Raw genomic sequence first — 16,679 nt, 5'->3', positions numbered from 1 at the left:
TATATTAGAACAGTAATTGCAATTATATGTTAGTAATGTATTATGAGCATGTTATTTATACTCAAATTTGCCAACATAATATTTTGCTCTTAAAATTATAAGTATTTTACATTATTGACATTAAACACATAATTCTGTCAATGTAAACATTTACACAAGATTTTTTATACAATTTACAATTAACAACACTCATCATTGAGTAAGAAATACACTGTATGCATTCACACCCATGATTTTTACTCACAGGTTGTAAATATCTTCATCATTATTAAAAATGAATCTAGCTTTATCAAACTATTGTGATTATAAAAAAAATGATTTTTCCTGTGTATGTCTACAATGAGTCTAGCTCTACCTAAGCATTCTGATTTTTTAAAAATTTATTCCTAATGAATTCAGCTCTATCTACAACAGCTGATGTTATAAAATAATGTTTCCAAAATAATCTGACACTGAATCTATTTCTACGTAAATGTTTACTCTTCTTCAGAATATGCAGGTGGTAGATCTGTGTTGGCAATGGGCAACCTTGACCCCTGACCCCTGGCCTGTGCAGGTGGTGGGGACTCCTCTATTTCAAGGATCCTCTCCTTGTATGGACACCTGGACCAGGCCATCTCTTCCCCCTTGGCAAACACGTCATAGAACACGGCACCGAAGAAGTAGATGGCGGCTGTGATGTAGAAGACAATTTGCCACTGGCCTCTGGTTTGCTGCAACATAGGATGGGAACATGTTCCACTGACCTTATAACTTAACCAACATAGGGTGGGAACATGTTCTTCTACAGTATTATAACCAAAATAGGATGGGAACATGTTCTTTTATACTCACATTATAAATTAACCAACATAGGATGGGAACATGTTCTTCTACAGTGACATAACTTAACCAACATAGGATGGGAACATGTTCTTCTATACTCACATTATAACTTAACCAACATAGGATGGGAACATGTTCTTCTATACTGACATTATAAATTAACCAACATAGGATGGGAACATGTTCTTCTATACTCACATTATAACTTAAGCAACATAGAATGGGGACATGTTCTTCTATACTGACATTATAAATTAACCAACATAGGATAGGAACATGTTCTTCTACTAACCAACATAGGATGGGAACATGTTCTTCTATAGTGACATAACTTAACCAACATAGGATGGGAACATGTTCTTCTATACTAACATTATAACTTAAGCAACATAGGATGGGAACATGTTCTTCTACTAACCAACATAGGATGGGAACATGTTCTTCTATAGTGACATAACTTAACCAACATAGGATGGGAACATGTTCTTCTATACTCACATTATAAATTAACCAACATAGGATGGGAACATGTTCTTCTACTAACCAACATAGGATGGGAACATGTTCTTCTATACTCACATTAGAACTTAACCAACATAGGATGGGAACATGTTCTTCTATACTAACATTATAAATTAACCAACATAGGATGGGAACATGTTCTTCTATACTAACATTATAACTTAACCAACATAAAATGGAAACATGTTCTTCTATACTCACATTAGAACTTAACCAACACAGGAACATGCTTTTCTACACTGACATTATAATTTAACCAACATAGGATGGGAACATGTACTTCTATACTAACATTATAACTTAACCAACATAGGATGGGAACATGTTCTTCTATACTAACATTATAAATTAACCAACATAGGATGGGAACATGTTCTTCTATACTGACATAACCAACATAGGATGGGAACATGTTCCACTGACCTTATAACTTAACAAACATGGGATGGGAACATGTTCTTCTTCACTGAGAGCATAACTTAACCAACATCAAAACTCAACATAATTCAAACTGTTTTCATTTATAAATTAATTCGTTTTGGGCTTTATTTTTTATTAAACCTAGGAAGTTGGTAGCTTTTATCTATAGCCACAAAAAAAGTCCGGTTGCTAAAATAAAGTGTGAGTGGTATTTAGAATGACCACAGTTCTATCAATGACAACTAACTTACATTGTGAGCTACCCAACTACAACAGTTCTAACAATGACGACCCAACTACAACAGTTCTATCAATGACCAACACTAACTTACATTGTTTGTAAGCCACCCAACTACAACATTTCTACCAATGACCACTACTAACTTACATTGTTATTTGTGAGCTACCCAACTACAACAGTTCTACCAATGACCAACATAAACTTACATTGTTGTTTGTCAGGTAGCCAACTACAGCAGGTCCAACAAAACCAGGTATGGTGGCCAGGCCGTTGGTTATCCCCATCAGAACACCTGCGATGGTATAATTAAAAATTAAGCCAAATATGATATTTTAAGTGGTATACAAAATACAACAACAAGCAAGACAATTTACTGTAGCTTTTGTAATACTAAAATAACCAGGCAACATATTTGCAAAACATATTTATTTAACATTTGTTTTCTTATATAATTTAGCTATAAGAGGAGACCTAGAAATTAAATATTTTATAAATTCTATATGAGATTATTAATAAAACTCTTTTTTGACAATCTTGCAATTAAAGGGCAGTGAATTTTCTAAATCATAATATTTAAATGGTTGCTTTTTAATTTTAACAAAGAGTATTTCATTCTCTCCATTACACTACTACATTTAGAATTTAATTAACCGTTCCATATATTACACAACTTTGGTTCTGTCAAATCAATATTTAAAGAAGATTTTTAATGTCCTTATAAAGAGGTTTAAGAAAATGTTATAAAAGAAGCAGCCAAAATGAATAATAAGATGAAATATTGCTAAATGTTGCATGAGAATTCTTCCACTACATTAAATACTTCTATACCAAATATGTTTACAAATTAATTTTAAAAACATAGATTACTATTGTGCTTTTTTTTTTTTATCTTTTTTTTTTAATTTTTTTTTTATTAATTCAATTGTTTTAAACATTTAAATCAGTATTAATAATAATTGCAGTTTATCTAAAAATGGTGTAAATGAAACGGGCAAAATTTAATTAAAATATAAATAACCCGTAGCCTATAACATATACTATATATTGTACGTTTACAAGCATACAGTTTACAGCAAGCAGAATATTAAACATTTACCTGCAAACTTTGGGGCTATATCCAGGTGGTTGATGTTGTAGCCTCCCATGATGCACCCCCCAAGCCCCACACCCAGGGACAGGAAGGTCATGGCCAGGGTATGGTCACAGCCCACATAACCCACCACAATCAGCAAGACACCTGGAGTTATCAGCCCTGGAAAAACATCAAGAGTTATCAGCCCTAGTGCCAAAAATTTAGATTACAGCTAAAATAATCCATAACTGCGAGGAGTTATCATATTAATCCTGAAAATAAAAAGCTAGATAAAAAAAACACCGAAATATATCAGATCAGTTTCTCATACTTAAAAAAAAAAGAGCAGGTCTAATTCAAAAGGTCTATTTATTATACTAACCTCACTAAATATTTGTGGGATGTTTCACTCCTATTATTGTATTAATAATGTAGCATACAAATGATAAGCGTGCAATAATGTAACAGGAAAATTATTAAAATGTATTTGATATTGTTCCTTTGCTAGTTTTGCTAATTATGTTCCTAACCATAGCCCTAAATCTAGAAATAATACATAACAATGATACTTTAACATTATTTTGTTGTTAAAGTTTGATAGCCCTTACTAAAGGACATTTATACGTAATAGATATAAAATAGATATTGTTTTGCAGCGTATCTTATGTGTAATTATAACCTTCTCCTACTACGTAGTATCACTAAAATTACACCACATTTACATTGTGTGGTATTATAATAACATACATGTAGGTGGCATTGCTCTAAACATTTTAGTAATTTTGCATTACATTAGTAAAAAACCTTACCTATTGAGTTCAAACAACACTATACATCTCATAAGCCCCTCCTTGTATAACGTGTTCAAACCACACTATACATCCTATAAGCCCCACCTTAGCCATTGTGTTTACACCACATTATACATCCTATAAGCACCATATTACCTATTGTGTTCAAACACTATACATCCTATAAGCCCCACCTTACCTATTGTGTTCACATTACACTATACATCCTATAAGCAGCACCTTACCTATTGTGTTTACATTACACTATACATCCTATAAGCACCACCTTACCTTTAGTATTCACATTACACTATACATCCTATAAGTCTTACCTATTGTGTTAAATATTTTGCGTGTGTTTCCAGTAGACAGGTAGCCATGCCCTCGCAGGAAATCAGCAGCAAAACCAGAACCCGTCTGCATGACCCAGGCCACCAGGTAAGGAATACCTGACAGTATGCCATTCTGAACAGATGAGTCAAATCAATACTGATCAATACATTCAAAGAGTATGCCTTCAACCTAACAAAAAATGGTAGTTTACTTATTACTTGATATTCAAACAATAATAAAAAGAATAAAGTATTGCTGGGAGGGGATATCAAATCTATTTTATTTCTGGTATTGCCACTCTGACTTAACCTTAATCCTGAACATTGCCTTGGCCCTAACCCCATTACAAAAACTGATAGATACAATAGTCAAAAAAGAGCTATTACACAATATCATAATGCCTTGCCAAAATTATAAAAATATTAATTAATACCATTTCATGTAATCTAATAATTAATTAAGCTAAAAAACTAAGTAATACATTAAAAAGTCTAATTCAAAATTAATGAAAAAAAGAGCAGTAAAAATTGTGAAATAAAAAGTGTTTAAATTTGTTCTTAATTATAACATTGGAAGAGATTTCCTCAAATACAATTATTACGTGTCAACTTGTTAAGCACAATACAGGCAGTTGACTAAAAATTCACACAATCTGCTTTTCTTTAAGTATTTGCTTCCAGAGCCTCTGTCCATACAGCAAATATGATTACATTTTATTAAAAATATTAGTCTACTACTCTACATCAGTTAACATCTTTATATTGTAGATTCATGTTTGGGTCACAATTAGTTACCTCTTTCATGTCAAACTTGAGAATTTGTTTCATGTAGGTGGGCAGACAGGTGAGGAGGGTGTAGAAGCCCCAGTTGTTACAGAAATGTGCTACAGCTATGGCCCAGACAGCTGGGCAGGTGAAGATTTGTTTCCATGGTGTGCTGATATCCTGGGTCAAACAACAGGTGAGGTAAATATGAATGGAACGTTACATAAACAATCATTTTATACTTGTAAAATATTGTTTTATGATTCAGAAAAGGGTTGAGTGATGTAAATATACAAAGGTTGATGTAAGAATATATGGAACAATATGAACAATTAATTTCCATTTGTGATGATATGGTTAAGAAATATAGTGGGGTAATGCAAGCAAATAATTGTGGGTGTAAGAAAGAAAAAACAATATCTTTTTATGTGTGAAATCTGGTATGCTTCTTGGTTTAGAAAAAAGGCAGATAACAAATGCTTTTAGTACTCCACTTCAGGGTTACATTAATACTTATTTAAAATCCACTCACTAAAGTAGAAGGATTTCCATAAAATAAAAACTCTTGGTAAAATAGATAGATATTCATTCTAATTCTAGTGATAATTTTTTTTAAATTTAGATGAGAGTACTTTGAGTTAAATTTAATATTTGCAGAAATTTGTCTGGGAAGAAGAAATAATTTTTGTTTCCTTATGTGAAGCTTTAGCATTTTTCACTTTGTAAGTATGTCTACTAGTGAGGCATTACAAGGTTACTGATACAAGACTCCTATCAGGTACATACAGGAACAAAACATTACTATTGAAAATTTCTTGTATCAAGAATTTAGGTTCCCTTTTGAAATAGAAGTAGAGTTCGCCAGTTACAGTGACCTCGGCATATGAGGGGTCAGCACTATGCCCAGCCACCTTTACTTGGGTACCCATAAGAGCTGGGTGGACTCAGGGGTGGTCTACTGACTTGAATCCGGATTAAAACTTGAGACTTACGGGTTAGCAGTCTAGTACTCTACCGCTAGGCCACTCCATCCCATATCAACAATTAAGTTATCAGTCAAAACTGACTTATCAAAAGAAAGTTTCATTTAACACTTGTCTTACCTCCTTTTTCCCTATAGAGCTCTCAATGTACTCCCTCTCCGAGGATGATATCCGTGGATGATCAGCCGGAGTGTTGTGGACAATCAACATCCAGGCAACGAACCAGATACACCCCAGTGAACCTGGCATGGTACAAATATTATTAATATTCATCTGGATCCCAACATATTTAGTTACTAGCTATACAAAACAGTAAACATGGATCAGAGATAGCATCAAGGAAAAGCATGCAATTTAGCATCAAAGTTCTAAACAGATATGCAGGACATTCCTACTCACTCTTAGAGTAGTAAAATAGGATACTAACCATATAGCTCCAAAATATAATATGGTTACAGAAAGAGAAGAACTGCGCCCCCCACCCCCCTTAATACAAAACTAATTAAACTATTTACCTGATCACCGGATTTGAAATATATTTTTTTATGGTGGGAACAGATATTAAAAAGAAAATGTCTAAGAAAAAGTGTCAGTCTCACCAAATATATAGAAGATGTATGAGAAAAAGTGTAAGTCTCACCAAATATATAGAAGATGTATGAGAAAAAGTGGCAGTCTCACCAAATATATAGAAGATGTATGAGAAAAAGTGTCAGTTTCACCAAATATATAGTCTCACCAAATATATAGAAGACCTATGAGAAAAAGTGTCAGTCTCACCAAATATATAGAAGACCTATGAGAAAAAGTGTCAGTCTCACCAAATATATAGAAGATGTATGAGAAAAAGTGTCAGTCTCACCAAATATATAGAAGATGTATGAGAAAAAGTGTCAGTCTCACCAAATATATAGAAGATGAATGAGAAAAAGTGTCAGTCTCACCAAATATATAGAAGATGTATGAGAAAAAGTGTCAGTCTCACCAAATATATAGAAGATGTATGAGAAAAAGTGTCAGTCTCACCAAATATATAGAAGATGTATGAGAAAAAGTGTCAGTCTCACCAAATATATAGAAGATGCATGAGAAAAAGTGTCAGTCTCACCAAATATATAGAAGATGAATGAGAAAAAGTGTCAGTCTCACCAAATATATAGAAGATGTATGAGAAAAAGTGTCAGTCTCACCAAATATATAGAAGATGTATGAGAAAAAGTGTCAGTCTCACCAAATATATAGAAGACTGAAGGCCAGCCACCAGCAATGTCACTATCACACAGTATCCCAGAGATGGGCAGGGAGATAACTGTACCAAGTTGAGCACCTGTACGTAATGATAAGTTAAGATATATAACAGATGTCAAAGTGAAAACACCAATCAATTTTGGGTAATACATATGTTATTTAAATGTCAATTATTCTGAGACATTTAAATTATAAAATATCCTATTTTGAAATTGTTTAAAATTATTCAAGTAGATCTTGGGGAAAATTATATTTTTAAATGACTTATAAATTAAAATGACTACATTATATTTACCAATATAAGAAATTTTAAAATTTTGAATAAAAAAAAGAAGTATATTTTACCTGCATAGGTGAATGCTGCAAGCTTGCTTCTCTCCCATACCGGAGCCCAGCTTCCCCACATCGCATGCATGGCAGGAAACGTCACACCCTAAAAGTTTTTGTAACAAATAACAAAAATATAACCTAATGTAAACAAGTGTAGACTTTCTTTTAACAATTGTTATCCCATTAATTACATTTAGATAGACAACAAAGTAAATGTTTTAATTAAAATAATACATTTTTCATTTTAAATAAAGATAAAATAATTAAATGTTTTGAATTACAATAGTTATTACAATTAGATTACAGTGTAGTTTAGACATGAGTGATCTTGTTGTGATGTAGTTCTTAGATTTCACTGGTATTTTATATATATAGTTATAACAGTGATTTGAGTTTTGTGCAAGAGAGTGTGAGTATGGGGATAATAATAATGGGGGCAGGCCATTAATATATGAGTTCAGAGAGATACAACAGCTGGCTAAATCAATTTTAAACAAATGCATATTGGGATGTTAGGATTACTGTCAGAGATTCTTTGTTTTTTGTAAAATAAACAGTTTCGGTATGATTCCAATACAGGTCAGCATGTTTGATTTAATGCTGGTATAACCATACACATGATAGTTTCACAAGATCAAACACCAAAACGAAAAAAAAATTCGTTACAAGAAAATATACAAAAATAAATACTAAACAACACACAAGAAGAGTACGTAAAAGACTTCACATATTTAGGCTGCATTTTCATTTATAAAAGTGACTGCACCCTGAAATTAAAACATGCATTTGTAAATTAAATTAAAACGTAGTTGTACTACAATTCTAAACAAGTGTATAAACAATCAAAGCTATCTTAAGGTTCCTACCTCCCCAATACCCTCCAGCACCCTGACAGCTATCAGCATGTAAACACTGAACCTGGCAGCAAATGGCGTGATGATTGTCAGGACACTGGTACACAGAACCCCAAATCCAAAGAGATTCTTCCCTCCAAATTTAGAAGCCAGCCACCCACCAGGCAGTTGGGTCACTATGTAGCCGTAGAAGAAGGCTCCCAGGATGTAGCCTTGTGTTTCCTCATTCCAGTTGAACTCTCCGCTCTAGGAGGGGAAGAAATCTTCAGGAATCTTATAAATGATATTAATTACAGAATTACAGACTCACAACCTCAGTTTTAAAAATAAAGAGTTTATAACTCTATGGATACTTTCAAAATTATATATCTAAGTATCAAATTATGTCCTAGCTACTACCTAGAATGCCTGTTGTTGCTAGGGTTATTAGTTATTGTGAATGAGTAATTTAGATTCAACCAATTCATCTTTCTCTATGATGTCGAATTGTGCTCTCATAATTGTAAAATTTAGTTATAAGACTAAATTTTTTAAAGAATAACAAGCTAATTAAAAGTGTATTGATTAGCAAACTTTATATAGGTTGAAGATACTTTAACACTTAAGATTAAGTTTAGGTGTAAACTAGGTGTAAGGGATTGCTAACTCATATGAAATTTATAAAAATATAGAAAGAGTTAATCAGTATGAAGAAATTTTAAAAATGTGTAAAGTGAAACATTTCATTTTTTTGTATATGGTACAGTGTGGTTGAGTAGCAGAGCTCTTAACTGCTAGCACGAAGGTGTCGAGTTCAGATCTTGATAATTACCCGTGACAGCAGGTCGTTCCTAGTCAATACTAGCTCTGATGGGTATCTGATCACGTAGGGGAAAGTAAAGGGAGCTGGGCATAGTGCAGACTAAACCATTCTTTAATATGGCAAGGTCAAGAAACAGATGAACTCTACTTCATCTGCCCTATTAACTGCTACGTCTGAAAGGAGAACTTTACTTACCTTTTTTGTGGAGGTAGAGTTCCCACCCTGCGGATCAGGACACTCCTGACTGCCAGTGGAGTTTTTGGAGGATGTGGAGTTCACCATGGCAACCAGTGCCACACTGAGGTCCACCCTGAGACAGTAGACATTCACAAACCCAAGGAAGGCCATCAGGGCCAGAACATGCCTGGCCGCCATACATTGAGACCCTGGGGAGGGAGAATTTGACTGAGATGAGAGACTGCCATAAACTGGGACCCTAGGGAGGGAAAAGTTGACTGAGATGATAGACACAGACAACATGCCTGGATGCCATACATTGAGACCCTGGGGAGGGAGAATTTGATAGTAGACACACACAACATGCCTGGGTGCCATACCCTGGGGAGGGAGAATTTGATAGTAGACACACACAACATGCCTGGGTGCCATACACTGGGGAGGGAGAATTTGATAGTAGACACACACAACATGCCTGGGTGCCATACCCTGGGGAGGGAGAATTTGATAGTAGACACACACAACATGCCTGGGTGCCATACACTGGGGAGGGAGAATTTGATAGTAGACACACACAACATGCCTGGGTGCCATACCCTGGGGAGGGAGAATTTGATAGTAGACACACACAACATGCCTGGGTGCCATACACTGGGGAGGGAGAATTTGATAGTAGACACACACAACATGCCTGGGTGCCATACACTGGGGAGGGAGAATTTGATAGTAGACACACACAACATGCCTGGGTGCCATACCCTGGGGAGGGAGAATTTGATAGTAGACACACACAACATGCCTGGGTGCCATACCCTGGGGAGGGAGAATTTGATAGTAGACACACACAACATGCCTGGGTGCCATACACTGGGGAGGGAGAATTTGATAGTAGACACACACAACATGCCTGGGTGCCATACCCTGGGGAGGGAGAATTTGATAGTAGACACACACAACATGCCTGGGTGCCATACACTGGGGAGGGAGAATTTGATAGTAGACACACACAACATGCCTGGGTGCCATACCCTGGGGAGGGAGAATTTGATAGTAGACACACACAACATGCCTGGGTGCCATACACTGGGGAGGGAGAATTTGATAGTAGACACACACAACATGCCTGGGTGCCATACCCTGGGGAGGGAGAATTTGATAGTAGACACACACAACATGCCTGGGTGCCATACACTGGGGAGGGAGAATTTGATAGTAGACACACACAACATGCCTGGGTGCCATACACTGGGGAGGGAGAATTTGATAGTAGACACACACAACATGCCTGGGTGCCATACCCTGGGGAGGGAGAATTTGATAGTAGACACACACAACATGCCTGGGTGCCATACCCTGGGGAGGGAGAATTTGATAGTAGACACACACAACATGCCTGGGTGCCATACACTGGGGAGGGAGAATTTGATAGTAGACACACACAACATGCCTGGGTGCCATACCCTGGGGAGGGAGAATTTGATAGTAGACATACACAACATGCCTGGGTGCCATACACTGGGGAGGGAGAATTTGATAGTAGACACACACAACATGCCTGGGTGCCATACACTGGGGAGGGAGAATTTGATAGTAGACACACACAACATGCCTGGGTGCCATACACTGGGGAGGGAGAATTTGATAGTAGACACACACAACATGCCTGGGTGCCATACACTGGGGAGGGAGAATTTGATAGTAGACACACACAACATGCCTGGGTGGGTTACCAGAAAACAGAGATATAGAAATTGTGCACAATATGTTTGCAAGGTCATTTATGTTTTCTTGAATCAAGCATTTACAGGCACTAACAAAAAATGACCACATGTAAATTGTAGCCTAATAAAACATATTTCCATGAAACATGAAAAATGTAAGTGTTTTAGTATAATTAGTTTGTATTTGCGCATTTTTCTGGGAACTGCCTGGCTGCCATTCATTGGGATCCTGGGGAGGATAAAATTGACTGAGATAGTAGACACAAACAACGCGTATGGGACCATCAAAAAGGAACATGTGTTAAGAAGACACTGGAAAAAACGCTGTAATTATAGGTGAGAGATACAACACATAGAATCAAATATAAACATTCACAAGTCTGAGAGTCATATTAAATAGCTGCACCTCAATGTTTTATTTTTGCAAGAGAAATTTTTAAAAGTCAGGTTTTATTAGTTACATTAAAATAAAATACTCCTTATAAGTTTATACAGGAGTGGAAATAAAAGTTTAATTAACATTTATAAATAATAAAAGAAACAGTATAGCATTGGACCAAACTATAATGATTTTATTATTAAATTGTTATTTTAAAACATCTCAGAAACTCCTTTCATAATAATACTGTATTTTTCTTTTTCAGTGTTTAAGAATAACTTTTACACGCATCATTTTTTTTGAAGGAGCGTGTTGATTTTTTAAAATTGTAATAAACAACCCAGAAGTTTATTTTATACCATACACAAATGTTAGGTTTGAAATTCTTAATGCATATCAGATTGCTGGTCTTAACATAAAGTGTAAAAAGGGGCCAACCAAGAAACACCTGGCACCCTTGAGGCTGACACCACCAAAATGGGCTACACCTGGAGACAAGTAAGGTAAGACAAGTGCAGGTAAGAAATTCTCAAGAGCTTTGGTTAGCTGCCCATACCAGAGCATGTGTGATGGGCAGTGAAAAAAAAAGAAAAGCAGGCTGAAATCGGAGTCAATGGCCTCTGGCAGATTAGGCTTGATCCCTTCCAACACTAAAAATTAAGAACGAAGAAGAAGAAAGAAGAAGAATGAATGATCTTAAAAATACAAAAAGGCCTGCAGTGACTCATCTACTAATGAATAAAGTTTTTGATGTTCATTTTTATCCTAATGTTAGTAACATTTTCAAATACCTGCCATATCTCGAGTCTTCTTCTCCACATCAGCGTAGGATGGTAGAAGTGAGTCCGCCTCATCGTCACCCCCATCATCATCACTGTGGTGAGAGTAGCGACCACTGGCATTGATGGAGTTGTACGAGCTGTGTGACGAGGTTCTCTGAGATCTCGACATTGTTGTCCACAGCTGGTAACTAGAGTTACATTAAAAAGTATTTTCAGAAATACACACATAAAAAAAAATTATCCACTCAATATTTTCTCACAAAACAAAAATGTATAGACTTTCTGTCGTCATTAGAAAAAAACAGTAAAAAATATGATATAGCTTTCACAAGTTATAGTTTAATATTTTAAATTTATTAAAATTTTCTCAATCATTTCAGCAGCAGAAAATCTAATTAATCAAAATATAGATGGGAAAACTAAAACTGAATAAAAACAGGAAAGTAAAAATGAATGGAATAAAATCAAAACATGATTAACAATTAGCTTTAAAATTAACTTAAAACAGAGAACTAAAGACAGTATCAGTAAACAAGGCTATATCTGTTTGTTAACTCACACAATGTTTTCTTACCTGTCTTCACAGTTACAGCCTTAGTTCATTAGTCATCCCCTTAGACTTGAAGAAACAGAAAAACATATTGTAAGCAGTTACTTAAAAGATAGTTTTAAAAATATTTTCCACAAACGTTACTAGATACTTAACAAAGCACTATTCAGTTCAGTTTTCATTAACACATTATCACTACATAGTTCACCACAAGTCACTGTACTGTACCAATAGATCTATAGTTAGTACACATGTAGCTGGAGCTGATAAGAAACCAATAGATTAAACACAATCTGTACCATCCATTTAAAGTTCAGATTTTTGTGATAAAGGGGTGATAACAGTGGCAGACTAATGCAGATGGAAAAGTGTGTTATCATTAGGAGGTCCTTAGTACAGTGCTTTAGCACAGATAAGAGGTTATTGAAGCACATGAAAGTGTTTTAATTTATTTTTAAATCAGTTATCAAAATACCAAAACATGGTGATTTTTTTTTTAAGTATGTACCCTTAGCCTTATCATTCTGTAAAGTAGAATACAATGGCCCATCTATGAAACCTGTAGATGTAATTCATGTGTTACCTCTACAAATGCTATATCATATCAATATCAAGTTTAATTTCAATTTCTACCGTTAATCTAGGGATAATGTAGCATCACAGCGCAAATAACTTTTACATGCTTTGATGAGAATATTTTTAAAATTGAATCCATAACTTTAGAAAGGGTTTTTTTTTTGCCTTTAAATATTAAATGTTAAAAATGTTGCTATCACAATAGGGAATAAAACAAGGTTCCTAAAGGCTAATGTACCATGATCAGAAATATATGCACAAATATGTGGAAATGGGGAATTTTAAGAAGATTGGTAATAATGGATAGTAAAAATCAATATTTTATACATTGTATCAGTTATTCTCATCCTTGCTGAGCTGAGTATTTCTTTTCAGTCAAAATCTGACCATTTACATCAACACTACTATTAAATCAAGCAGATCCTTAATAAATGTTTAGATGTGTGCACTATTATTGAAAATGTACATTAAAATGTAGCTGTATTATTTGCATAACTAGAGTATGATGTCCATCAATATGTTTGTATTTAAAAAAAGGAAACCGGAGAGTTATTATGGAAGGTTCTAATCTAAAATAAAAATAACAAAGTTTTATTTTTGTATGACAAGGGAATCTTCTCTGGATGCAGGAAAACTCTGGATCTAGTATTCATGAAATCATTAATTAAGTAATTATAATTTATGGCATTATATTACTGTTACAAATAGAGAAGTAAAATTTTGTGTAAAACCACTATAGTGTACAACAGGGGTCTCCAAACTTTTCTGTCTGAGGGCCGCATTAACTATCAAATTTCAGTTCAGGGGCCAGATTCTTCCAGGCATGTCTTTAATTTTTCTGGGCAAAATTTCCTCAGCCATCACCAACAAACGATTTTTCCTTAGACAAAAAGATCTCCGTGGGCCGGATCAGAGGACTTCGCGGGCCGCATTCGGCCCGCGGGCCGTAGTTTGGAGACCCCTGGTGTACAAGATTCGAGATTTACTAGGCCTTCAACATACAAAACACAATGGCGTCTGTCGTATTTGCTGAGAGGGAATCAATGGGGGTAGCCGTGAGTCAAAATGAAATGGTGTATAAAATACTTTTTGTTTTAAATCTGGTGTGTTGTTAAAATAAATATGACTTATAAAAAACTGACTGTTGATTTTGGACTGACATAAGATATGTCTGCTCAGTAATCTTCTCTCATCTAGAATAACCTTTTAAAAAATCGTGATTCCAACGTATTTGAAACTAGCCTTCATACAGGGGGAAGACAAAAGCAGAGACAGCAATCAGATCGCTAAGCCATCAAAACAATGAAAAAACCATTCTACTTTTCATTTAACATTAGGAAATGACCTTTTAAACTTAATTAATTACCATAAATTAAAAACTTATTAGTATGCAAAACCAAATCTCGTGCGCCCGGTATCAAAAAGTAATGGGAGATTTCGGGTCATGTTTTTACCGCGATCTCGGCCGATACCGACAACCCTAATATCTAAAATCTAATCTAGATCTAATATCTAGAAATCTAATTTAGGTTGTTAGAGTTTACATTAGTTTACAAGTTTACAGAATTATCCATTGAATCTATCCAGCCCACTACTTGAAGAAAGTTTTATCTACTACCTACATTCACATGACATAGATCTCTAAGGTATATAGCTCTCTGATCTAGTACTGTGACAGTACAATGAGTACATAAATTAAAATTTAAAATATTATTATTGTATAATTATAATTATAGGTACGTAAAATTGTCCGAGGCTAGTAATGTGCGAGAAAGGTGGCTCATTAATATGCCTTAAATACAAGTATATTATTATATTTTTGTGTCACATATAACATATAATAATAAACCAAAAGCAATGTCTAAATATATCAAGAAAAAAGGCAAGAAATTGACTTAAACAACCTTGTCCTTGTTTTCGAGCAAGATTTGCTATATACTATATAAACAGCGGCCATCTATAAATAAGAGTGGTTTCCCCCGAATCTCTAGCTAAAATGTTACCAAAAAACTTAAGATGGCTTCTAAAGTAAATGAACTTAGTTGCATCTGATGAAAACATCGCTAATCTTTATTTATTACTGAAAAGTTTTAATACAATTGTTTAAAAACAGGTACATGAATGAAGGGTTGAAACATTTCAGTAAAACTTTTACAACATAAATCTTTCTAAAAATGTGAAATAATTACAAAAATTTGATGGGTCGCCCTTTTTTCACATTACTAGCCTCGGCTCATTTTACGTACCTAAAACGATAGATTACTTAATTCTACTAATTAGGCTAAATTCTAAATATTACTATTACACTAATAATTACACATATATCTACTACTACTACTAGTAACTAGAGTAGCCTAGTAGTTAGAAGATCTATTATAGACTCTCCAGTAGTCACTTGACTATATAGATTATATTCAATATTCACTACACTCTACATCTACAGTTTACACAGTTTACGTTTACACTTTACAACAGTTCCACAGTTGTGAGTTAGTCTCACCCATCTATTCTAGAAGAGTAGTTTTACTTACCTAACAATCTAAGGCAATACTAGATTCTAGATCTATATCAATCATATAGAGAAGATCTAGGTTCTAGATCTTGCAAAACTTCAGAACTTATACTTATGTCACATGTCGATGAGTCAGGAATAATCAAAGCCATTCATGATCAGCTGAAACGAGAACAAGTCTTTCCTACGTAGAGTTTGTAAACATTACAATCATTTTAAGAGTTACAGCCCTTGAAAATTGACTTTTTAAAAACTTAAATGTTTTTATTGTGAGCAAGCAGAATTTTTAAAAACAATATTTCTAAATGAAATCTATTCTGTTAAAAATAATTAGATCTAGCTACATCTAAATCTATATCTAAGTTGAGGAAACAGCATCAAAATGTCGTAGATCTGTTAACGTTTAGACATTTCAATAATAAAAAATAAAGACAGATTTTAGGTCGAAAAGCTCAGAATAGATCTAGATCTAGATATCTAGATCTAGATCTAGATCTAGAAGAAACCAGAGGCGTAGCTAGGGGAGGGCGGGGAGGGCGGCCGCCCCGGGCGCCGACCCTAAGGGGGCGCCAAAAGGGGTAGAAAAAAAATTAAAAGCTCATTTTAAGCTGCAGTTTTGAATTATAAACGGTCAAAGTAAAGAAATTTAACGGCTGCGAGCCCTTGCATACTGTTTTAACTGTTTTCTACCTTGATTGTGTAACTGTAAAATGTATATCTTTAAGAAACAGTGACCGGAAAAACTGCTTTCCAGCTCTCCTAGATGGGGAGGGGGCGCGCTTTTTCGAAGACTAAAA

General features: G+C 34.7%; 1 protein-coding gene across 1 annotated transcript; it reads right to left on the bottom strand.

Moving 5' to 3' along the window:
* Positions 1-32: 32 nt before the first annotated feature.
* Positions 33-16,054, bottom strand: LOC131952592 (sialin-like). The gene is made up of 13 exons (XM_059315340.1): positions 15,902-16,054; positions 12,819-12,863; positions 12,254-12,432; positions 9,381-9,571; positions 8,396-8,629; positions 7,545-7,632; positions 7,183-7,278; positions 6,072-6,193; positions 4,999-5,148; positions 4,204-4,336; positions 3,105-3,260; positions 2,215-2,300; positions 33-713 (listed from the first exon to the last, which is right to left on the bottom strand). Exons 3-13 carry the CDS (start codon positions 12,411-12,413, stop codon positions 477-479), a joined length of 1,653 nt encoding a protein of 550 aa, XP_059171323.1. The 5' UTR covers positions 12,414-12,432; positions 12,819-12,863; positions 15,902-16,054; the 3' UTR covers positions 33-476.
* Between the last annotated feature and the right edge of the window lie 625 nt (positions 16,055-16,679).

The sequence above is a fragment of the Physella acuta genome, unplaced genomic scaffold (assembly GCF_028476545.2).
Source record: "Physella acuta isolate Inbredline_101_S28 unplaced genomic scaffold, ASM2847654v3 ptg000878l, whole genome shotgun sequence".
Classification (NCBI taxonomy): Eukaryota; Metazoa; Mollusca; class Gastropoda; family Physidae; genus Physella; species Physella acuta.
The sequence above is the reverse complement of the archived record's forward strand: the minus strand, read 5'-3'. Positions and strand labels throughout refer to the sequence as shown.